This window comes from Lonchura striata, chromosome 25, assembly GCF_046129695.1.
Source record: "Lonchura striata isolate bLonStr1 chromosome 25, bLonStr1.mat, whole genome shotgun sequence".
NCBI classification, from domain to species: Eukaryota; Metazoa; Chordata; class Aves; order Passeriformes; family Estrildidae; genus Lonchura; species Lonchura striata.
In genome coordinates this window covers 6,121,490-6,146,460 of record NC_134627.1, presented here as the reverse complement: position 1 = coordinate 6,146,460, position 24,971 = coordinate 6,121,490, and the positions used below count along the sequence as shown (strand labels likewise).

The window sequence follows — 24,971 nt, the reverse complement described above, 5'->3', positions numbered from 1 at the left end:
TCCTCATGGCTGCCCTCCAGGACGAGTGTCGGGAACAACACTCAAGCTAGTAATTAACAGTTGTCACTGAGAGCAGAGGCATCTCCTCCTGCTGGGGGCATTACGCTTTGTCAACTGAATCTGCTGTGGGCAGAGGGTTCACGACAACAGAAACCTGAGCAGCATAGTGTGGAAGGTTTTGTTATGCTTTTAATTAACATTTGAAACACATAAGGCATATGGTAACATTTGACAGAGGAGCAGTACACATTGTAGTCATGTAAACAGCAGTGGCACAGTTGTCTTCTGTCCAACTTGGTTACACGCACAAAGCGAAATATATTTTTTAAACAAAAGATTTGCTATGTGTCTGTAGGATGAGCATCACTCATATCACAAATCTGCAAATCAACACACTTCAGACAGTACAGACCAGACCATATGCTGTAAGAGGCTCACTCAGAGTCTAACACGTTTCACATCATGCTCATGTACTACTTGCCAATAACACTTTGCCATCACAAGGGCTCAGCACACCAGAGACTTCAGGCAACCCGAGTGGTTTAACACCTATGATAGCAGCTGTCAGCAGGCCAGAATCCTGCACCAGCTGAAGCATCACACACACAGTGCTTCTTACTTCTCCCTGGCCAATCAATTCTAGTTTAATACAGGTGTCTGAAACAAAATATAGAGCTGAACTCCTTCCCAAAACACTTGGCAGGGGCCACACTCTTCTGTGCAAGCAGAGGCCACCTCTGCTCCCTTCCCCTTCTGCAGTCAGCTTGCAACACAAGTGAGCTTCAGAGTCAAAAAATGTGGCAACTGCTGCCTGGTGACAGCGAAGGAGTTACACTTTGTCCAGAAGCAGCAGCACCAGGCTGGGAGGCCACTACAGCAATGACAGGAGAGGCACTGGCACCGAGCCCCCTGCAGCGGGCAGGGCTGTGGGTGCCTCCTCCACTCATCATCTCCTTACACTTCCACTTGGACTCCTCATGGCACAACCTTTCAGTCAAGACAATCAGTAAAATAAACATTAAATTGCACTTCTGGAATGGCACACATGATTAAGTACAGGAATCTCCCAGTTCCTCAGTAGCACAACTTTGCCCTAAACAAGCAACATTGAATGAAATGATTTTTATCTTAGGGTTTTGTTTTGGTTTTTATGCTTTGGTCCTTAGTATACAAACCGGCTGGTTAACTGGATTAAGACACTTGAAGTTGTTGTACATAGGTTCTATACTTACTGGCCCATAAAAAAGAAAAGTAAAAAACCAAAACACAACCAACCACACCCACCTAGAGCGGAACTTTGAGCAGCGGCAGAGGATTGCAAGGTTACATTTAATCTTGCTCTTCCTGTAGAAAACACTGTTGCTACCAAGAGACACAAAATAGTCAGTGCTGACCTCGAACAGGCAGTAACTGCTTGGTGTTCCTGCCTTGATAAGAGCTTCAGGAATTTCTACGTAGAAGACATGTGAGAAGACAAAAAGAGCCAGGAGCTAGGATTGTTTCTAAAGAGCCAAGGCTGGAGCAGCTGATAAAGTCTCACTCTGGAGCTGCCCTGGGAAAGACAAGGGCTTTACAACAGGGACTGGGGGGTACAGAAGCACCAGGTCAGCCCCAGAAAGGCTGGAACACCTGGGGAGAGAACAGCTAATTCATGGAAAGTCCAACAACATCACCAGAGTTCACAAAACAGAGTTAATAAGAGTCAAAACCGTGTTTTGGCAATACTTTGAAAGGCCAGAATGGAAAAGGCCCCAGTGACTTCCTAGTCATGTAGCAGAAGGCACCAAGATGCTGTTTGCTGTGGCACACAGGAGGCAGCAGGGCAGAGGGGTCTGATGGGGAGCTGTGAGAGCCCTGCCACACTGCCTGACCCAAGGCCATCCACGTAAGGCACTGAGCACGAGATTGGCTCAGGATAAAGCAGGGAGAGAGAGGATGTTACTATGAAACACACCATAACAGCTTCCCTTTTACAATCTTGCAGAGCCAGATGTGCAGGGTTGTGTGTGCCTTTTGAGCATGCTGCCCTGGCATCAAGGTGAAGTCCAGTTTCTCAGAGGAACAGGTCCAGATTTTCCATTTCAGCAATTTAGACAGTCTGTTTTCACACCTGGTAAAGCAGCATTAGACACTGTTGGATTAAATCTAAATTAGCACAACAGGGCAGGTTGAAAGAAGCAGCAAGATTTTGGATTCAGAAAGGTAAAAAGTTGTGCTTGAGAGTTCCATCAGCCTGTGTTTATGAAGTTCAAGAGATGAACTGACAAGGATCTGTGAGAGGACTCCAGCACTTCTCTGAGGTTGTAGGGAACAGGATTGTTGCAATATTTAAAGTTAGCTGGGGCATGACCTCTGGAAGCTGTGCCAGTGCATTGTTAAAGAACTCTGAGCCCAGGCACCTGAACCACAAGCTGCAGTGGCAGGCAGGAGTCCCACTAGAGGAGGCTGAGGGAGAAGCCAGAGAGAAACTCCAGCCCTGGGCTCTCTTGGGTGGTGATGGGGCTGCATGCCCGGCCCTGTGCCCAGTGGGTACCTGCCCTCCTTGGGCCCTGGGCCCTCCCTTTGGGCTAGTTAAGCAGGATTCTAGTCTCAAGGTTTTGCTTCTGAAGCACAGGTTCTTCCATGATGGGCAGCTCTTCTTAGTGCCCTTGGGTTTACCATTTCAAATCCAAAATGAAGCCCAAAAGCCCACCACACCTACAATCCATGCCAGGTAAGCACTGACAGCACCAGAGTTGCTCAGTGCTGCAGGCAGGATCCAGTGGGAAGGACAGCATCATCCAGGGCTCAAGGTGCTCACAGAGCTGGGCTTGGGTCTCTACACAGCTCTGTTTCCAAATGCACACAAGGAAAGAAAAGAAGAGGAAACAGTTCTGGTATAGAGAGCAGCATCCCAGGCAGCTCCCAAACCCTCAGCGCTTGAGCCCCAAGACACAGATTCAGAGGAAGAAGAGTCAAGCCCTGCTGCAGCAAATGAGCCAGGACACAATGGGAAACTGCTCAGAATTGTGCAGGTCAAGAGGCCTGACACACAGCTGGGCTGTTTACCATCTAACTGCTACCCTGGCAACAGCTTTACTAACCAGTGTGCCACAGCCAGAGCCAGCCCACGCTACTGGGCAGCCAGCCCACAGGAGTGGCTCTTGAAAGTTCCTTCCCAAACTGCAACACCTCCTCAGTGCACAGGGCACTGCACAAAGCATTAATAGGGGATTATTCTGTTTCCATCTCAGTGAAGTCCAATTCAATACTGTAGCCCTTGGAAATACAAAGAGAAGGGTGAAGCCCTAAAAATACCAACTTGGAGCCCAACATAATAAAGCACAGAGCCAACATCAATTGTTCCAGTCGTTTGAGACACAGTTGAGTCCTTACGGTCTCTAAGAATCAGACACTGCTCAGATCTCTCTATACAATTTGGAAATAGAAAATGGACAGCATCAGGTTATCTAATTGAAACTTTTCTTCTGTAGTCAGACATAGCTCAGCCCAGCCTGTTTGGGGATTTTACAGACTGCACAGAGAAGTGACTGCAAATGAAGTATGATCTGCCATACACTCCAAATTGCCAGGATGGTCAAGGCAAAAACAACATGAGCTGTTACTATCTGGCTGTGTTAGTGGCATACAAAACGCAGAAGGAATAGAGCTGGGTTAGTGTGAACAGAAGGACAACCTCTGCTCCAATTAAACTAGACCAGCTGTGGTTTTCCTTTGGCTGTGGAGGAAACATCCTACATTTGGCCAATCCTCTGCTGAACAGGCTTCCCAAAGCTGACAGTGCAAACAATTCAGCAGGGCTCAGTTTCTGCAGAGACACTTGGCAGTTGTTACAGTACATTGTGCTGTGACTTTACAGTGACAGGCTGTGCAGTTGTTAGTCACCAACTGCTTGGAAGCTTCAGCCTCACTGCCAGAGAAAAAGATTAATCTGGAAATTCAGTGGAGTAACAAGTGGTTAGAAAACAGTATGAAATAAACAGGCTGCAAAAGAGAGAGCAGGAGGCATATCTGGCAAAGGGTCAGTCACAACAAGAGCATGCAAACCTCGTCTGAATGATAACCATGATGTTCTTGTACTGGTGAAAGATGGAAGATACTGATCTGTCCATTTCCAGGTCCCAGAGAGATCAAGGAGTTAAACCATGAATTCATAATCTGCATACATCTCTTCTCCTTAGTTCTCTACTTTTTTAGGTTCTTCCTTGGGTGCTTCAGGAACCAGGATGACTTTTCCAACATTCTTCTTTTCTTGCATCTGCTTCATAGCCTCTGCCACCTGGAAGCAAAAGGAGTCTGTAAGGTCCCCACCCACTGCAGAGAGCATCCAAGCCCTTCCTGGGCCCCTCAGCACCCCCAGACCAGTCTGATAACTGGGAGGCAGCTTTCCTGGCAGCTCAAGCAAGTCCCAAGCATTCAGGTCCTCCTGCACAGGTGTGTTTTGGACAGACTCAGGCAACTTCCCCAGAAGGCCTATAGGAAACTGTCCTCAAGAATTCACACAGCCCAACCTTAACACACACAAGGAGGCTCTGCTCACACAAATGTGGAAGTGCAGTGTGTGTCACCACAACTTCCTCCCCAAAGGGAGGAATCCAGCCACCTGCCAGCAGGACAAAGCTTCCACCAGTTACACAAAACAATATATGCACAGAATTTATCATTATTATTTTAAGCACCTAGGCCAGGCCTGGAACCAAAACTTTCCTTAAGCCTTTGCATCAGACTAGTTCTCAGGTATGAACACTGACTATCACTTAATTCTTTGCTCCCCTGCAGCAGATCCTGCCCAGCACAGGATTCCCAAGGGAAGAGCCTGACTCTGCCTGGACACATCAATGCAATAACCCTGAGCAGAGCAGAGCTGCTGGAAAACCTGCTGCTCCCTTCTAATATCCTCATTCTGCTTCACTGCCTGGGCTCTTTTGCACTCTTGGAAGGGCAGCAACAGCCTTCCCATCTGTCTGTTTAATTATGGGGTGCAGACTTCTCAGGGCATGCTGCAGTCTGGTGTATAACCCAACCCCCTCCTGGCTGCTGCTGCCCTTGGAGCACAGCTGAGCTGCCCTGCTCCACAGGGACACTGTCTGGCATTGCCCAGCCCTGTGCATTGGAGCACAATAGCCCAGCCACTTTACTCAGCCTTAATATTTTAAAATAAATAAGGCACTGAATGTTTGAGAACAGATGGTCATTAGACATTTTCAACAATTCAGGCCCCATGGACAAGGTGCTTACTCTGTACCACTGCCTGTATGTTAGCTCAGACTCACCTGGTCAAAAGGCCATACAGAGTCTATTTTGGGCTTGATTTTGCCTTGACTGTACAGGTTAACCAGCTTGGCTACAACACTTCTGAGAAGCTCAACTTCTTCATCCATATATCCAAGATGGTAGCCACACACAGCCTTGTTCTGGTGTAGGAGCTGCAAGGCAGTGATGCTGAACTGGTTCCACCAGGTTTTAGCCATAGCCATGAGGTTCTTCTTCTGCCCAGTGAGCAGGTTTGCTACACCTGAAAAGAAGGCAAGCCTCAGGTGAGCAGAACACAACACAAGAGGCAGTGGGCATGCCATGGAACAGCTCAGACAGGGAAACAGCCACTGAGCAGTGAGGGACAGAGCTGAGAACTGACCACAGCAGAACCTGCCCAGTCAGCCTTCAGTGGAAACAGGCACCTGCCTCAGCCTCAAGATACACAGAATCTGTATTATCAGCACTCATGTGGCAAAAATGCGGAACTACTCTCTTTAGCCCTCCTAAGGCAGCAGCAGCTAGACTGGAGGGCTGGCAGAGGTAAGAAAGGGTTACAAGTGACAACCTGCCAGGCTGGCAGGACAGCTTTCCCCTTCTCCTCCAGCCCTGCTTCTCCAGGGGAATCACACGCTGCAGTGGCTGGGACAACCAAAGCAGCACACTGGTGCAAGTGTCTGGAATCCCACTGGGGGTTGTGTGAGGGCTTTGTCTGTGGGACAAAATCACAGTGTTCCAGGGCTGGGGAATGGAGAGATAAGTATTCAGTAGCCTCAAACCTCATCTCCCACACATCCTCTAAAAGAAAAGCAAGGCTGTGCATTAACTCAGCCTAGACAAAGCAGCTATGCCAGTATTCCTCCCTGAGGACATTCCAGCTTCCCCTGCAGGCCCCAGCTTTTACTCCAAGAGATTTCACCATGGGAAGGAAGAGCCTTGCAGCCTGTGCACACAGCTCTGGGGACAAGACACAAATCTCACTCCCCCTCAGTCTCTCACCAATCCAAAGCATCCTGAAGACCTTAATGAAATAACAGAGCTACAGCACAGGGTGCAGTGAGGAACAGTGATGGTTCCTGCATCCAGACACGGAGCATTCCTGTGTAGATCCCAATCCACCACCACACAGTCCCTGGGTTTGGGCACCTTGCTCACACTCACCGTAAGTGATGAGTTTGCCCATCGGCTTCAAGAGGTTAAAAGCTTTGGATGTATCAGATCCTCCCAGAGGGTCCAGGACAATGTCAACACCTGGAGAGGGAATTGGAAGTAAACACAAGTTTCTGTGTAATTGAAAGAAATACAAAACAGCTGCAGAAGTCCTCCACCACATCATACCTTTGGGAGAGATTTTCCGGACCTCCTCTGCATAATCCATCGTTCGGTAGTCAATGGGGTGAGCAACTCCACTCTCCTTGAGTGACTCGTGCTTGGAGGCAGATGCTGTGCCAAAAATGGTGACATTTTCTACAGTCTTGCACAGCTGGATGGCAGCAGTTCCCACACCACCTGAAAATCCGCAGTAAGAAAGATTTAAAAGCAAACAGCCCCAGCAGTCAGAAAAACCTCTGAACGGGTAAATCATCCCCGCCTGTACCAATCACACAGCACAGCAGCAGGGAAATAGAGGCTCTGCCTGGTGAGGCTGATGCCTGGGACACACTAGGAGGGACTGATCCCAGCTGCTGGGAAATGGGGTCAGCATGAAGCCTCCATCTCTGCCAGGTGACATTTTGTCAGTCTGGCCCCATTCTGATAATTTCCTCACCCATGTCACTCTTATTCAGAAGCTGTGTGGTAAAACCAAGAGTCTCAGCATGGTCTGGCAAGAACTATTTACCTGCAGCCATGTGGATGAGGACACTCTGGTTGGGTCTCAGGTTTCCAAAGTCAAACAGAATCATGTAGGCAGTGATGTAGTTAACAAGAAGAGCAGCGGCCTCCTCGAAGCTCATCCCCTCAGGCATTGGGAAGGTGTGACTGGCCGGCACATTCACCACTTCTTGCCAGAGCCCTGACCTGGCCAGGACCATCACCTTATCGCCAACCTAAAATCAGAGGACAAGGTGGTCTGAAACAAGCCCCCAAGGCTAGCAGAAGCCATCAGACCCTTACCCTTGGTTATGTCAGAGCCAGTGCATACACACTGTTCTCTGCAGAAGTCTGCAGGGATTGCAGCACCCCTGGACTCAGGCAGGAGACCACAGCCTGCTCCTCCTCATCGGGAGGAGCAGCACAGCGCCTCTCACCACAGACCTGGGCACACACCAGGAACCTCAGAGACCACAGGCACCCCAGGCTCTGGCTTTGTAGAGGTACCCAAACCCAAACTGTGGTTGCCCAAACCAACCACTGAATCCATGCTAGACCCCCAACAACACAAGGGGGGGAGGATCATGTCCTGCCCTCCTTGCCCAAGCTGGGAGCAGAAGCCTAAACACCGAAAAATATTATTGCTGCTCCTTGTACGGATCACCCTGCCAAGAGGCGGGAGCCTTTGGGAAACGTTTAGTAGCATCAATCATGCAAAATGCACGTCCAAACTTAAAATCTCCTGGATCTAAGGCACACGGCCGTCCCCAACTCCGCCCCGCGGCTCCGGCCCGTCGGGCGGCAGCGCTCCCGTTCTCCCGGAGCAGCAGGGCCGGCCCGGGGATGCTGCCGGCCCGGGGATGCTGCCGGCCCGGGGATGCTGCCGGCCCTGCCCCTTTGTGCACGGCCTTTGTCCGCCGAATCCCCCGCGGGTGGGATCGCTCGGGTCCCCGGCGGGGGCTCAGCGCTGCCGGGGCCGACCGGGAGTCCCGGGCCGCCGCCAGCGCGCCGGGGCAGCGGCCGGGGCCGCGCCTGCGGGCGGGTCGGGGCCGCCGGGCCGCGCTCACCTGCCGGTCGCGGACGCCGTCGCCGAGGGCGCGGACGGTGCCGGCGCACTCCATGCCGGGGCAGACGGGCGGCGGCGGCAGGCGGTCGTACAGGCCCTGCCGAGCCATCAGGTCGGCGAAATTGAGGCCGCAGGCGCGGACGCTCACCGAGACCTCCCCGGGCCGCGGCTCAGCGCCGCGCCGCGCCTGCACCTTCACCTTGTCGTAGCCGCCGAACCCCGTCAGCACCAACGCCCGGTGCTCCCCCGCCTCCCCGCCGCCCGCCGGCTGCTCGGGGCCGGGAACCGGCTCGGGGGCGGCGGAGGCCGGGGCCGGCTCGGCGGACATGGCGCTGCGGAGCGGCGGGAGCGGTGCGGGCGCGGCGGCGGCGGCGGGCGGGGAAGAGCCGGGCGCGGCCGGGGGCGGAGCGGCGGCGGCGGCGGCGGCGGCGGGCGTGGCGGCGAGCCCGGCCAGCCCCCGGGCCCGCCGTCCCAGCCGTACCCAGCCCCCGCCGCCACCGAGCATCTTCTCCTCCACGCTGCCTTTTTTAATATTTTATATTCCCTTTTCAATTTTATTTTATTTTATTTTTTTTTTTTCTGAATGATTCCTTTCGAGCAAACACGCTGCTTGCGTCCTTTCCTGGCGCATGGTTGAAATGGCAGTTTTGCTGGAGCATCATTTCCCTGAGTTACTTCTACAGTTTATAGTGCGGAAATCCTGACACTTGCGGGGTCTGCGATGGCTGCGGGCCACAGGGAGGAGGCACGGGCTACACGGCGGTCGGAGGGAGGAACAGAGTTCCAGTCCTGCAACTAGAGACAAATAAATTAGGCAGCGGGTGCAGACAAATCGCTGGATCCAGCCTCTCTTTCTGCCAGCAGACATCAGCCTCCTCCGCCAGCTCATTGCTCATGTCCCCCTTCGGCTCCAGATATCACACTGGGAACGTGTGAACAATCCCTTATCCATCAGGAATACCGACTTGGTGCCTTTTTGCGTGTGCAGAGCATAACAGAATTCACACCTCACTTGTCTGGGCTTGGTGAGCCCATCCCTAACATGCCACAGGCCACTGCAGGTGACTGCTCAAGTGAGCAAATCAGAGAGCCCCCAAAACACACAAATATCCCTGCCCAAAAAGAAAACACAAACCACCTAGAGGATAAGCAGTGTGCTGGGAAATTTCTGTGTTATTCCCAAGCCAAGCAAAACCCAGCACAGGGCAGGGCACTGCCAGCCCTGTGACAGCTCTGGCTGGCCCACGGATCAGCAAAACCGGGCATCTCCAGGGCTTTGCTGGCTGCAGGAGCTCTGCATGGCTGGGGCTGTGTCCTGCAGAGCCACAGCTCCGGGCTGGGCTGCCCTGACCCTGGCAGTGTCTGGACTGCTCAGGAAAAGGAGCACAAAGACAGGAAAGGAGGCAGGAGGACAGAGCCTGGGGCAGGCTGCACATGATGTGTGGCAGATTTATGGGTGTTGGAGTGGCTGCAGTGGGAACAAGGAGGAAACTCATGTCCAGTTGCACGGCAAGATTACAGTACAGCTTCAGCCTTTGCTTGCCGCTGGTCAGCTCTGAGAAATGCAGATGTGCCTTCCTGATGTGTGGGCATGTCCCACACCCCAGATTAGAAAGAAGCAATCAAAACAATCCTCTATCTTCTACTGCTCTTCCTAGGAGCTTTCCTAGCCTTCCTTCTTTCAGTGATTTACATTCACAGCTGTCAGGGCGCTTGTGGCGGATGAAACCAAAGGGGGATGCTGGCCCAAAGGGAGCCTCTATGGACCCCAGAGTTCAGGGAATGCTCCCCAGAGACTGAGTGGTCAGTGAAGGCAGTGGATTTGGGAAGTCAGATTCCTCCTCTGTGAGACTGCTCTGGCTGTGTGAAGCTCTGGAGCAGATTGGACAGGACAGGGACATTTCTGCACAGTGGCAGGTGCCTGTGGTAGGGCAGGATGCTCTTCCTGCCTTGGTCTCTTTTTTGTTTCTGAGTCAGATTTTCCTTATCAGCTCAGTCAGTAACATTGTCCCTGTAAATCCTCCCCAGGTCACTCTGTGTGCTGCTGGGGGGGATTTCTCACTGTGCTGAAGCAGCAGGGTTAAGGTCAGTCCTGGCTTGCTGCTGCTGTGGAATTGGTGTGAGTGAGGCTGTTTTGGGGAGCAGCCAGGGAGGTGCTGGTGTGCTGGTGCTGGGCACTGGCAGCTGGCACACTCTGAGCTGCAGCCCAGCACCTCAGGGCACTGCCCACTGGGGACAGGGCACTGCTGCACATCTGCAAGGGAGCATGAGCTAGACAGAACTCTTTCCCAGTGGAATTGCTGCTCACTGCTCTAGCCCATTTCCCAGCAAGCTCTCCAAATGTGAGCTTTTGCTGCCCAGAAGCACGTGGGCCTTTCTGAATAGTGCTGACTTGTGATTTACAGGCAGAGGTGGGCACAGGCCACCGAGGTAGCTGCTGTCATTCTCTCTCTGCCACACACTCAGCTTTCCAGCAGCCCTGCACCTCCCTGTAAATCTGCTGTCCTGCTTTTTCTGGCCTCTGCAGTCCCCCCAATCCCCTGAAAGGGGTTGAGGAGGATGTGCCACAGTAGGAGCAGCGCCAGCTCCCCTGCCTGGCCCTTTGTTCCTTGTCCTTTTATTTCTACGAAGGGCTCTAGCACTCCCTCTCCTCTGCTCTCAAGGACATTTCAACAATGACCAGGCAGAAGATTAAAAAAAAAAAAGAAAAACCGGCAGCAGTTTTCTTGTCAGCAAGCAGCTGCCTGTGCCAGCTCCCAGGGCTCTCTCAGGATAGAACCCCAGAGGCTCAGGCCCACAAAAACTATCCTGCAGGGCAGGGCTCCCTGAGACCCCACAGGTGGCCAGGGGCTGCTGATGGACATGGGGTAGCTCCACACCAGGGTGAGGTGCTCGGACCTGGGGTTCCCCATTCCAGCTCTGGCCCTGACCTGGTGCCACCATCCCCCTCTCCTGCTCTGCTGGTGCTGCCCACGCTCCTCGAGCCCCCTGCTCTCTGTTCCCCCAGCTGCAGGCCAGGGCAAGGGCTCAGCCTGGGCAGCAGCTGTGGGGCTGCAGCCAGCCCCCATGGGGTGCTGGGACCCACACATGCTTTCAGGGCTCTGCACTTTGGTATCCTGGCTCTACAGCAAGTGTTGGCCTCCATCCATCTACCTGGATTTGTTGGGAACTCAAGAGAAAGATTCCTCCTGCCTCTGTTCTGCCTTTTCCTCACCCATTTATGCAGCATTAGGATGCACAGAGAGGGAGACACAGACAAGATGTCCCACCTGCATCACACGTACCAGGAGTGCTGTGCCTCCTGGTGACACTTACTGTGCCTGGATCACAGTAAATGACATTTCCATTTGACAGCTAGAGCAGCAGGTGGAAGAGATCTGACACAACCCCTCAGACAAAGCTGCCACTCACAGCTGCAGCTCCCTGCGCTGCTGGTTTGATCACAGACAAATTGAGGCACTTGTCAAGTGCTGCCTGAAGCTCAGTGGATGGTGCTCACTCCTCACACTGGCAGCAGACTGAAGAAATCCTCTCAGCACAGAGCAACATTCCCACAGTGCATGGGCTGGAATTCTCCAGCTTCTTCCCCTGCACAGCCTTGTGGGAATCCAGAGCTTCCCTCTGGCTGCCCTGGGACCCTGGCAGGGGTCAGGAACCCCCCTGGACAGAACCCCCAGAGACACTGGCTGTGATCTCTGGCCATGGAAAAGAGTTTTCAATCCTACAGGATGAATCACAAGCTCTGAGTGTTTGATAGAAGTAATAATTAAGTGTGGCATGGGTGCAAAAGTAAAATTTTAGGATTCTAGATAAGGGGTCCAAAGGGGACAGGATGCAGGAAATTGGGTGTGTCTTCTTCTTCTCCTTCTTCATGCCCTCCATGTTTCACTGTGGTGTTGGCATTTTTCTGTTGGTTTAGGCTGGTGACACACTGTTCAACGTAGGTGACAGATATTGGCATGTTATTGTAAATCCAGCCCAGGGAGTTTCTGGTATTTAATGTTTGTCACATCCCACTGAGGGCAGAGCCCCACACGCTGCCCTGCAGGACAGAGCTGGGCAGGGCAGCAGAACATGTGAGAGATAAACAGAATAAACAACCTGGAAACCAGCACAGATGAATTATGACTTCTTCTTTGGCAGCGGGGCAGAAAGAGACTTTTACAATCTTGGAATCATCAATACCACAGATTCTGACAGAGCCTCAGCAGCAGAGGCTGCGGATGTGCAGCACGAGCAAATGGCATGAGGCCAGTTCCAGGTGTGCACAGAACAGCATCCCACCGTGTCCCCCTCTGGAAGGAGGCACTTTCTCCACTGCAGTCCTTGGAGAAATCGTGTGAAATGAGAATCAGTCTCCTTAGCTTCAACCTTATGCCACAGCATCAATAATTTACTGACAATTCTAGTCCCAAAATCACAGGCTTAGCACATCCACATGCTGTGCACACACGAGAACACCGTTATCTGCTCAGCTGAAAATGCACACACTTGCCTCTGTGTGCTGGGGCTTTCTGGGGTGCAGGGGCAGGAGTGGGCAGCGTGGCTGTGCCTTGGATCCAGATCTGGGTTTCTCTGCCCCACCAACACCTCTGCTGCTGTCTGAGGGCTCTGGCTGCTGGAAGGTGCTGGCACTGCTTCAGCAGCACCAGCTGCTCGGTGCCTCCCTGCCTCACCCCAGGAACAGGAGCAGCTCTGCAGAGAAAAGCGAGGCAGGCACTGACACATCAGCAGTGGGTCTGCAGAGGCAAAGCCCTCACCTGAGCCCAGCCTGCCTGCAGAGCCCCATCCCTCCGATGCAGCAGGGACCTGCCCAGCACCCTGCAGCCCCACAGGCATCCACAGCCTGGAGGATGCTGCCTCGCTGTGCTGGGCCTGCAGAAAGGAAGAGTTTCAAACCTGCTTTTTCTCCAATTTATGTTTAGCTTATGCAATTCATTATTTAAATTAAATTGAAAAGAAACAAAAGGTTTGAGGGTTTATTTCTGTTCATCCCTTGTCCATCCCACCTCCACCACTCTCCACATGAGAAATAATTGCAAAATGGTATGATTTCAAATATGAAGGCAGTGAAGATAACTCCTACTGCTGAAGGAGCCATTTCCACTGAGCAGAAAGGAAGAGTTTAAAACCTGCTTTTTCTCTAGTTTATATTTAGGATATGCAATTCATTTTTTAAATTAAATTGAAAAGAAACAAAAGGTTAGAGGGTTTATTTCTGTTCTTCCCTTGTCCACCCCACCTCCACATGACAAAGAATTGCAAAATGGTATGATTTCAAATATGAAGGCAGTGGAGATCACTCCGACTGCTGAAGGAGCCATTTCCAGTGAGCACCGCTGCCAGGGGCCGCTCAGCTGGGCATGCTGTGCCAGTCTCACAGCTGGTGCTGCTGCTGGAGCTGCAGCCCTGGCAGAGGGGAGGGTGGGAACGATGTGTGGGTGCTGCACGGCTGCACCCAGAGCGAGGGGAGGGCAAGGCCAGCACAGCTCTGGCAGCTGCAGCTCAAGGGCTGGATCCAGCCCAGGACAGGACGTGTGTGGCGAGGAGGTTCCCACATGCAGCAGAACAGAATCAGTCATTTTCCTCCTCACATCCCGAGTCTGGTTTTATGCCTTCATGCTGCAGTGCCCTCCAAGGAGCCTTCTGTTCCCTGGAGAGAGAAAAACCAGATGTGGCTGCCCTACAGAGTCCCCCAGACCCCCCATTTCTGTCCTGCTGCTCCTGGGCCTGATGAACCCCGAGGAAAGATGTCTGGAGAGAGAAACTGGGAGGCAAGGGAGCTGCTCACCTCCAGTGAGTGCTTCAGAAGCTCAGACCACTGCCTCCACACAGAGAAATCCGCAGCAGAAACGGAGGCATTGTGCTTCCTCAGCCTCCAGCACACACGCTCCCACTGCAGGCTTTCCAGCAGAAGCCTTGGCACTTGAATGCCTCCTTCCTTTAATCCCTGAGATTGCTGAAGGATGCTGCTTTCATCTGATAGCATTTATGGGCTGTTCTAATGAGCTTTGGCTTGCTGAGATAAATTAAATTGCTCACCCAGAGGTGCAAACTTCATTAATGCCAGCGGTGAGTCAGATCAGCACTATTCTAGCCCAGAATGTAAACAGGCTGGACACATGAAAGGGGATTTGGCTGGGAATTTTTTTTATCTTTCTTTTTTTAACCTTCCTAATTGCTGCTGACTTGTATTCTTTTGCTGCATCTCTATTGTAGGAAAAAATCAACTGAGACTCCATTTTCTTCATACAGAAAGCCAATTCTTTATTCACCAAGCTCATATTTGTAGGAAATATCAGAAGTCACTGTGTTAAAACTAATTGGTCAGCAATGCAGTGAAACTCAGTTCATTAATATTGTGTATGTCTATCAAATTTTCTCTCTCTAGATACGTTTACAATTTATCTTTGTGGGTTCTCATGGGACAAATCTCATTGTTTACACAGGTGCATTTTTTTCCACCCTCAGAATAGATTGTTGTGTTAAATGAACTTCTCATTTGCAAAATAGCTGCACATGGCAACTTGCAAATTGCTTGTTAGCTGCACTTAGAAGAAATGACAGGCCAGCTTTTAGCAATTTTAGCAGAGTGATGCCTGATTTCAGGCTTCTTTAAGGTCTTTCTTTTATAATTCTTCTACCTGTCTATGACATCTCACCCTTTTTGTTAATTTTAAAAAGGCTCATATGTTCTGATGTTAAGACTATCACTGGTTATCTGTTAGATATGGGACAAGATACATAAAAGTCTGATTACAATCACCAAAACGTATCAAATTCTATCATGTCATTGACACAGGGTTTTGCAGCATGAGCAAACAAAAGAATAATGCCCAATATCTCTTAGGGAAAAGGAAATAAATGACCATTGTTTTAAAATCCAAATAGTTGAGACTCAGGAGAAAGTCCATTAGCTGGAAATGTTGATCTTCGACATCGCTGATTGTCCTCCTGGATCCTGGAACAGGGAGTAGCTGAGGAAGGTTAGCAGGAGCACGACACCATGATGGTGAGATCAGGTTTTGTTGGCAAATTGCCTCTGCAGTTTGCAGACACAGTTGTTTTTTTTAAAACAGGTGACAGCTTTGAACTTGCTGCTGATAAAACACAAGCACACCCTCTCTTCCAGTCAATGACTCCATTAGGCCTTGCTGTGGCACACTCAATTGGCATTTAGATTTGATATTTTTTCCAACTTTCTAATGCAAATATTGCATTATTCGAAAGGATTTGTTGTCTAAATTTCTAATGTACATATTACATTATTTGGATGTTCTTAAGGCACTAAATTCCCCTTCTTTTTGTGTTTTTCAAATGAGATGCATGTCTTTGGTTATGAGCATGAAGAAACATCAAGGCAAAATATTACATGTAGTGAGCAAGAAACTGAATCAGGAATAAGTCAGGTACAACAATTAAGAGTATTTCAGATAATACACATAATTAATAATACATGTGAAATCAGGTAATTAGGAATCTCTGAATTACTGTACCATCATCCCAGAGTCTGTGAACAGTTGACAAACCTCAGTTTAGTGAGGGCTTGGAAAATTATTTCCAGATAATAATTCCCAAGCTAAAAATAGGTTCAGCTGTCATATATAAAGGGTCAAACTGCCAAGTTGAAGTGACCTGAATCTAGTTTTGATGCAGAAAACACCTGGGTTTATTGGCAAATTCTCCATGAAGGTATAGGCAAGGCCTGGCTACCTTCAAAGCTCCAACTAGGAGGGAATTCCCTAAACACATTTTAAAACAAGGCTCTAAAAATATCAGTTATGAATAAAAGCCTTGGGATTAAGGACTAATCAAACCATCCAGTAGTTGGATCCCTCTGAAGTTTCCTTCAGGATAGAGATGCTTCAAACACAGCAAGCTGCTGCAGTGCTTCTGCAGTAATAACTGGAAAAACCACCAGATTAGTAGTTCAGAGGAGGCTTTCAATGAAGCTCAGGTATCTCTTCTTGGCACTCTGAAAAATACTTAAAATTGTGAGACAGCATTGGGTCAAAACACAGAGCCAGTGCAGGGACCAGACAGAGAGCCCAGCTGGTCTAAGAGATGCATAAACAGCTAGAGAACAAAAAAGAAGGATCCTGAAATGACACATGTCTTTTAGATAATTACACAAAGAGATGTTAAAGCCTACAAGAAGCTGGCTATAAATACAGTAATAGCATCTTATGAATAATACCTTTCATAAAATCAGTAAATTCACCTCATGTAATCAATATATCAGCAGTAACTGTCTTAGGAAGTTGAGATAACACCTTTCTAAGCAGTCATGTAACTATGACAGCAAAATGAAACAGAGGAAAACACTGAAACAACTTACAATCAATAACAGCCATAATGCAGACTCATAACTGACTCTCCTGGGTTATCTATGGAGGATAAAACAGCAGAGATGGTGACAAGCAATAGAATGTTTGATAAAACCAAGGGTGAACACGCTGTATCTTCTTTATCCACAAACAGGTGTTTACCAGTGTTCCATCACAGCTGTTTTAGTCAGACTCACCTCTTAAAAGAAAACAACCATATATCTAAAAGATGTACAACTATACATCTTAAAAGAAAACATCTATACATCTTACAATGTAGAAAAGTGATATTTAACTGTCTTGCATTGCAATGCAAGATGTAACCAGGAGTATGTCTTCTATCCCCAGCTGTTAAAACCAGCTGGGGCAGTTTTCTTTATCTCCTGCACAACCAATCCTTCCTCCAGGAGATATCTTCTGTTCATGGGCCATTAAATGTTAATTATCTTCTGTTCATGGCCATTGAGTGTCCCTGCATGGCTGATAAAATTCCATCATCCCACTGGGAGATGCTCTGCCCAGGGGGAGGAGCCAAGCATTCCTACCTGGATATAATCTGGCATTTGGAACATCACAGTCAGCCTTTTCCCACAGATTCCCAGAGGAAGACTAGACTCTTCTATGCCTCCACTGGACCTTCAGAGGAAAACTCCACCCTTCTACAGGATCCCTGCTCCAAAAAACCCCACCTGCCACTTCAGGAGGTTTGCAGCCACCATTTATTCAGACTGCTACCAACACCTGACTCACAGGGTGTCAGGCTGTATGCTGACTTCATCTGCTTCAGCTGTAAGTGAGTTAATTATTTCTAAACTTGAAAGAACTGCTGCAGATAAAAGTCAAGGTCATAGGAGTTAGTTAAGATCTTGAAATTAATTGCTGCAAATAATCTTGGGAGAAGAGGAGAGTGCAGGCACACAGGGGAGTGAGGTGTTGTGGGGCTGTGCTGTGGCTGGGCAGGAAAAACCCAAACGTCCTCAGGTGCAGGAGTGGCAGATGGTGTGAGCCTGGAGGAATCAAAGAAGATGACAAGGGAAGATTGGAGGAAAAAGAAAGAATTAGAAAAGCAGAGAAAACTAGGAAATGCACCTGCTGAAGTGGATGAAGAAGGAAAAGATATCAACCCTCACATTCCTCAGTACATCTCCTCAGTACCATGGTACATAGATCCTTCTGAGAGACCCACACTAAAGCATCAGAGAGCTCAGCCAGAGAAGCAGAAACGGTGCAGCTCCTCTGGAGATTGGTGCAAACGAGGAGTCCAGGAGCACGCTGTGGCCACGAGGTACCGCAAAGGAGCCCGTGAGAACTGAGGGGCACTGACACACAAAAAGAAAGACTGCATGGAGAGGCCCAGGAAAGCTGGAGCTAAGCTTGAATATTGCCCCAGATGAACTTGTGCAGCCTCAGCTGATGTTTGATTACGATGGGAAGCGAGACCGGTGGAATGGTTATGACCCAGAGGAGCACATGAAAATTGTTGAGGAATATTCCAAGGTTGATTTGGCCAAATGTGCACTGAAAGCACAGAAGCTCCAGAAGGAGTTGGCATCAGGAAAGCTGGAGCAAGTGAACTCCCCAAGACACCAGTGGGGAGAAGAGGAATCAAATTCACAGGCAGAAAGAGATGATAGCAGTGAAGATGACGTTGATATGCCTGGGCAGAACTTTGGCTCTAAAAGACACAGCACAGTCCGGAATTTGCATATTCGGGAAGATATTGCTAAATACTTGAGGAATCTAGATCCAAGCTCTGCTTATTATGATCCCAAAACAAGAGCAATGAGGGAGAACCCTTATACCAACACAGGCAAGAATCCAGGTGAGGTTGGTTATGCAGGTGACAACTTTGTTTGCTACACAGGCGATGCCATTTCAATGGCACAGACTCAGCTCCTTGCCTGGGAGGCTTATGACAAAGGCTCTGAAGTTCATCTTCAAGCAGACCCTACAAAATTAGAGCTCCTTTATCAATCTTTCAAGGCAAAAAAAAAAAAAAAAAGATTTCAAAGCACAGCAGAATGAAAGCATCCCAGAGAAGTATGGGGGACAAGAACATTTAGATGCCCCCCCAGCTGAACTGCTGTTAGCTCAAACAGAAGATTATGTGGAGCATTCTAGGCATGGAACAGTCATCAAAGGACAGCAGAAAGCTCTTGCTTGCTCTGAGTATGAAGAGGATGTGAAGATCAACAACCATTCATGCATTTGGGGCTCGTACTGGAAAGGCAAGTGGGGTTGCAAGTGCTGTCACTCCTTTGTCAAGTACTCCTACTGTACAGGAGAAGCTGGGAAAGAAATTGCTGATACAGAGGCAATTTTAATGGAAGAGCAGCCTGAGGAGGAAGAACACATGACCAAACCCAAAACACTGATGGAGATCCACCAAGAGAAACAGAAAGAGACAAAAAAGTAGAAGCACAAGAAGAGCTCAAATTCCAACAGTGAGGGTGAAGAGAAAAAGAAGCAAGAAAAATAAAAAAGGCCCTAAATGCTGAAGAGGCTCGACTTCTCCACACCAAAGAAATCATGCAGTTAGATGAGAGGAAGAGAGTATACAACAGCCAGTGTGAAGCCAGGGAGCCAACAGGAGAGGAGAATGGAAGCCTACAGAATGAAAAGACAGAGGCCTGATGACCCCATGGTCTCTTTTCTTGGGCAGTAATCACAGGAGGCACCATTCCAGTACACAAAGCTTTTCCCACTGTTATTTACAACTCTCTAGACACTTAAATTTGCACCCATCTGAAATGGTAGAAACCTTTTTGTGCTCTAAAGAAATTTGTGGAAGCTTCTTTCAGCAGACACAAGCAGCCTAGTAGTTACTGGAGTTTTGTAATTGTGTATGTATACAAACACAGAAACGTATGTACACACACATATATTGTGGCAAGCACATTTTTCTCCCTCTCAGGATTTTCATAGAGGTGCACAGAGAGAAATGAAAGAGAAAACAATTTCTATTTCCGCTCCTTGTTTTTCCTATGTGGAATGGGTTTGGAGAAATGTTTACCTGGAGTGACTGCTTGGTTGGATTCTGATGAGGATTGTTTGAGCCTGAGAGTCAGAGAAAGTCCTATGTAGTTTTAGTATCCTCCTTTTACATAGTTTATTAATGTATTTTAGCATAGTTATAATAAAGAAATAATTCAGACTTCTGAATTGAGTCAGACATTGTCATTTCTTCCCATTGGGTTCACCTGCATTTACAATAACATATGTATAGATAAAATACATACACCTACTCTGTAAGCTCTTGAAGGAGATCTGACTGAAATCCTACATTTATTTGGCCAACTGATACACATATATATATTTGACCAAATAGTGCATAAAGTTGTGATACAGTAAAACTGACTAGTCAGCAGGTATCAATATAGAACATATATTGTCAAAAATAATTGACAAAAATTGCCACAACTACTACTAGAGCTTCTTACTTGTAAAGCCTGTCTCATGACTGTAAAAGAATACCTAGTTTCTTGATCACTTTGCAGTGGAATATCCCTGTCAGAGATGAAAAATGAAATTTCACAAACACAGCAGCAGCATGGGGAAGCAAACGAGGAGAACATCCAGCAAGACTTTAGTGACTTAATCCTGACTTGTCTGGATAAAGACATTTTTGTGCAGCATGTGTTAAAAACTACAAACCAGAAAGTTTGGAGATGCTGTGCAGACACCTCTAGCTGCAGTTGTTTGAGGTGGTAAAAAGGTATTTTTGTAGTTTCTTTTCCTTAAGTTCTAGGAGGAGGTAGGGTGGACTCAATGTTAAAATCCTGTTTAAAAGTTGCACAGGCACCATTAAATGTACAGTGAGATGTTTTGCTTTTTTGTATAGCTAAACCAGGAGCTCTCGTGTTGTTGTGTTTTCCCCCACGCCTTTAATAAATCTTGTTTTGCTAAAAAAAAAAAAAAAAAAAAAAAAAGAGGAACAGAACTGCAGCGGCCGAGTCATATCTACAAGAGGTCTCTTAGATGAACAGCAATTAAATATAAATCAGCCAGTCCCAAGTGGGGAAGGGAAAACTCTGGGCACTGTCCTGTGCCGCTGCACCTCTGTTCTGCCCCCTAAAAACACTTGTGGTTGAAAAAGAGGGCAAAGGCAATAAAAAACAAACCCTAAAAACTGCACAGCGTAAGGGGGAAAATACCAAAAGACCGAAGTAGAAAACGCTAGGACGGCACAAAGCGCCCGCGGCTCTCCTGCTCCGGAGCCCGCGAGTTCCGCGGGGAGCGCTGCCCGGGGCCCGGCCCGGGGGGCCGCTGGTCCCCAGAGAAACTTCGCTAAAAACCCTCTCCGGCCCCGCTGGAGCCGCAGGACCGAGCTCCGCCGGAGGACGGGACCCGCTCGGGCGCCGCCGCCCGCGGTGGCCGCGGGACCGGGATCTGAATCCGCCGGGGGTAATCCTGCCAGGGCACGCGGCTCAGTTCTGGTCCCGAGGTCCTGGTGCGTTCTTTGTTTCTCCACGCGGTTTGTCTCGCCGCCCCGATCGCCCCTCACTTTCCTTTCTGTCCGGCCCCGGGATAGCGGGGAAGGTAAAAGACACGGGGCTGTGTGTCCGTGTGTCCCGCAGCAGGGACACACGGACACAGGGACACAGACGGACACACACACACACACACACACACACACAGACACACACAGAGACACAGAGACACACAGACGGACACACAGACAGATAGACGGACACACAGACAGACACACATAGACACAGACACAAACACAGACACACACACACAGACGGACACACACCGACACACAGACACACCGACACACAGACCCACAAACAGACAGACACACACAGACAGACCCACAGACAGACACACACAGACACACACAGACACACAAGCGCTGTCCCGGAACCGCTCCCCTAAATGCATTTGCCGAATCGTTGACCAGCCCCTGGACCACACAACAGAGTAACAGAGGTATCAGCCCATACTTACCGCACTTTCTTTCTTTTTCCCCAACATATTTTGCCACTTCTAACTCACAGCTGGGCTTTCTTTCCGTCACGCGGACGTTTCCGCGTGCCATTTCCACGGCACGGCTCTACCCGCGATTTGTTCCCCACGCTTCAGCAGTGACCGCGCACTCACGGCTCTCCTTGAGCCCCGGTCCCCAGCGCTGGCTCTTCTCAAAACCTCGGCAGCTCCGCCTGCTCACCTCCCGCCGCTCTCTTTTGGCCGCGCATCTCCCGCGGTTCAGGAGCTCAGGACCGCGCATCTCCCGCGGTTCAGGAGCTCAGAACCGCGCATCTCCCGCGGTTCAGGAGCTCAGGACCGCGCATCTCCCGCGGTTCAGGAGCTCAGGACCGCGCATCCTCCGCGGTTCAGGATCTCGGGACCGCGCATCTCCCGCGGTTCAGGAGCTCAGAACCGCGCATCTCCCGCGGTTCAGGAGCTCAGGACCGCGCATCCTCCGCGGTTCAGGAGCTCAGGACCGCGCATCTCCCGCGGTTCAGGAGCTCAGGACCGCGCATCTCCCGCGGTTCAGGACCGCGTTTGCAGCTCGCAGCTCTACTCTCACCGGCTGCTCGCTCTCTCCCGGGCGCTGTGTTCATTGCCCCGAGCATTCCCTGTTCGGTCCCGCTTCACTGGCCCTTGCCTTTGCTTGTTCCCTGATCCCGCGGCTGATTCAGCCTTTTGCTGCTTGGCATATTCGCTGCTTGAATTTCTTTCCGTGCTGATGCTGCGGCCAGTGCTGTGTCTGCTCTCGCTGAGGCTGCTGTTCGCTGCCGCCTCGGCCGCACTCGGCTGCAATCCTCCTTTTCGATTTCGTGTATTCCGGCTCTAAATCCCGTCTCGCCGCCGCTCCTGTGGTCGCCTGGCTCATTTTACCACCTTTTGTGACAGGATGTTCGTGCGGCGTCGATCGCGTCTTCGGATCACCGTATGTTGGAATAAATCAGCCGAGACTCCATTTTCTTCATGCAGAAAGCCAATTCTTTATTCACCAAGCTCATATTTGTAGGAAATATCAGAAGTCACTGTGTTGAACCTAATTGGTCAGCAATACAGTGAAACTCAGTTCATTGCACAGTAAGGGCTAGTGTGTCTATCAAATTTTCTGTCTCTAGACATGTTTACATTTTATCTTTGTGGGATCTCATGGGACAATTTCATTATTTCCACAGGTACATTTTTTTCCCCGCCCATTGTTGTGTTAAATGAACTTCTCACTCGCAAAATAGCTTCACATGGCAACTTGCAAATTACTTGTTAGCTGCACTTAGAAGAAAGGACAGGTCAGCTTTGGCAATTTTAGAAGAGTGAGGCCTGATTTCATAAGGTCTTTCTTTTATAATTCTTCTACCTGTGTATGACACTCTACTGCCTTTTTACCTTTTTGTTTTCTAGGGGAAAGCATCAAATAGCACCTCTCTGGGCTGAATTATGTAACTCCAAGTGTTCATAGTTAGCAATACTCTGCAGCTTGGCCTGGGTGGTTTCTTTCCCATATTCGACAAGTCCAAAAAGATCTGGTGAGACACTAAAGAGCATCCCTTATTTCTGTCCCAGGTTGGGAAATAAGACATTGCACGGTGAGAAAAATGTCAAAGAGAACAATCATAAAAATGCAGGAAACTGTCACTGCATGGTGTGAGGAGCAGGAGCTCTGTCCCTGATCCCAGGATGACACCAGGGCATCTCTCACCAGGTGTGTCTGGGCTTCTCACAGGGACCATGGCCATGGAACAGACTCCAGGACATTTCTCACTCAGTAATTCACTTGCTCACCACGTTTGAAGTTCAGTCCAGAGTCTCTGATTTGCTGTACAGGACCAAACTCTGGGGCTCTGCAGACCAGAACGAGATTTCACAAGCTCCAATTTTCAGGCTGTGGGTCCTTCAGTGAAAATTGGCTTCTCACAGTATAATTTCCCAGTGCAGAATATATTCCAGTTTCTGTATAGAAAATGGCATCAATATAGCACAATAAATGTAATCCATATTAGCAATTAAGACCCCGAGAGGGTGGACCAGCAAGGGAGGATCCAGGCGCTGGGGAAGCTCTTCCAGGAGCAAATGTGTGAGAGCCATCTGTCGCCTCTCCACACACAGTGACAGTCACAGCGTGTCTCTGCAGCCTACTCAGAAAATTCACACCATGAGGAAGGGTTGGTGACTATATTCTGCAAGTGCTGCCTGCCGAGGGGTGCTCTGCACTGAGGGGATGTGAGGCTCAGCCATGATGGTGCCCAGCAGCTCTGAGCAGGAGGGGCAGCTTGCTGCCTCTCCCTCTCCTGAAGGAGAATGTGGCTGCTGGGTTTGCAGAGCTCTGAGTACTCCCTGCAGAGAGCGTCCTGCCTCCACTGGAGCAGGGTTTCAACAATCTGATGGTTGAGAGCAAAAATCAAATTCCTATTGAGAAACATGGTGAAGTGCTGTCAGAAAGGGGAAAACCTTGCTCCAGGTGATGCTGATGGATACCCTGCACTCCTTTACCTGCAGTCACAAGACAATGAACTTTTATTTCCATTCTTCTGCATAAAAATGGAGTGACATGCGCACATATAAGAAGGCAAAAAATCACTACAGGCCTTATAAAACCTGTCAGTGCTGCACAGGCTCCTTTCCCCAGGGAGAGTTGGAGGAAACAAGTATGAGAGAGTCACTCATCATTTTGCTTAAATAAGGCTGGGAGGCCCAGGGATGCTGCAGCAAACCCCACAGCAAAGCTGCAGAACAAAGAACTGACTGAGCCAGCTCCTGACCCACAAAATCCAGGAATTAGATCAGTTGAGGACAGGAGCTGCAGGGATTCCAGGACTACCTTTGCAGGGATTCCAAGACCGCCTTCTCTCCTCGGACCACCTCATCCCTTCAGCTTTCAGGTCTTCTCTGGTATGTGAGGATGAGGTGAGACCTGAATTCCCGTTTGGCCAGCTGAATGTGCTTCAGACACACCTTTAGCCCTCCTTGCACTTGGCTGCTGTCCTAGGGGTGCACCCTGAGATGTGGAACCTGCATGGTTTGTGACCACGGGAGGCATCCAGCTCACCAAAGTGCTGACTGAGGCTGGTGTGTGCCTGGGGGCTCAGCTGGCAGGGGTGTCAGAAAGCCAAGAAGCACCTGAAACCACAGGGTACCTGCATGGCAACCCCCCATGCCATGCACCCTGGTTTTGCTCTTTACTTGTTCCAACACCATTCACAGCACCAGTATTTATATGCATAATATGCCTGTGATTTCAGCAAAAACAATCTGCCCCCTCAGTCCATTAATAATGTTGTTTCGCTGCCAAAACATTTTCATTTCCTTTTCTCCAGGCCTTCTTTGTCTTCCTTGTGTCTATTTTTACTGCATTTTGTGACAGCCAGTTTGCCATTTAGGTGAATCTTCCTGCAGCGTGGCCAACAAAATACTAGCAGCAGAGAAGCCTGCTAATTAAAATATCTGCCTGTAATTTATAGATGTGCTGTCAAGGAGGGATGGAGAGCAGAAATCGCTGCCCTCTCTGCAGAGGGCTGTGGGGCCAGCCTGGGGTCACGCAGCTGCTGCAGACA

The 24,971-nt window shown here is 49.5% G+C and overlaps 1 protein-coding gene and 1 pseudogene across 1 annotated transcript; one reads left to right on the top strand and one right to left on the bottom strand.

Annotated features, from left to right (window-relative positions):
- Positions 1-164: 164 nt before the first annotated feature.
- Positions 165-8,459, bottom strand: VAT1 (vesicle amine transport 1). The gene is made up of 6 exons (XM_021532932.2): positions 8,133-8,459; positions 7,094-7,301; positions 6,592-6,762; positions 6,415-6,504; positions 5,274-5,515; positions 165-4,279 (listed from the first exon to the last, which is right to left on the bottom strand). The coding sequence occupies exons 1-6, from the start codon at positions 8,457-8,459 to the stop codon at positions 4,178-4,180; spliced, it is 1,140 nt and encodes a 379-aa protein (XP_021388607.2). The 3' UTR covers positions 165-4,177.
- A 6,678-nt stretch (positions 8,460-15,137) lies between these two features.
- Positions 15,138-19,123, top strand: LOC110471879 (pre-mRNA-splicing factor SLU7 pseudogene; annotated as a pseudogene).
- Positions 19,124-24,971: the final 5,848 nt, after the last annotated feature.

What these genes read in the sequence shown, in the direction of transcription:
- VAT1 (XM_021532932.2), bottom strand. Translation starts at nt 8,459, where the DNA reads ATGTCCGCCGAGCCGGCCCCGGCCTCCGCCGCCCCCGAGCCGGTTCCC. An exon ending in GGGCAAACTCATCACTTACG is followed by an intron (nt 5,516 to 6,414) that starts GTGAGTGTGAGC and finishes CCTTCTTTTCAG; the next exon opens with GTGTAGCAAACCTGCTCACT. An exon ending in CTGTATGGCCTTTTGACCAG is followed by an intron (nt 4,280 to 5,273) that starts GTGAGTCTGAGC and finishes TTTTGCTTCCAG; the next exon opens with GTGGCAGAGGCTATGAAGCA.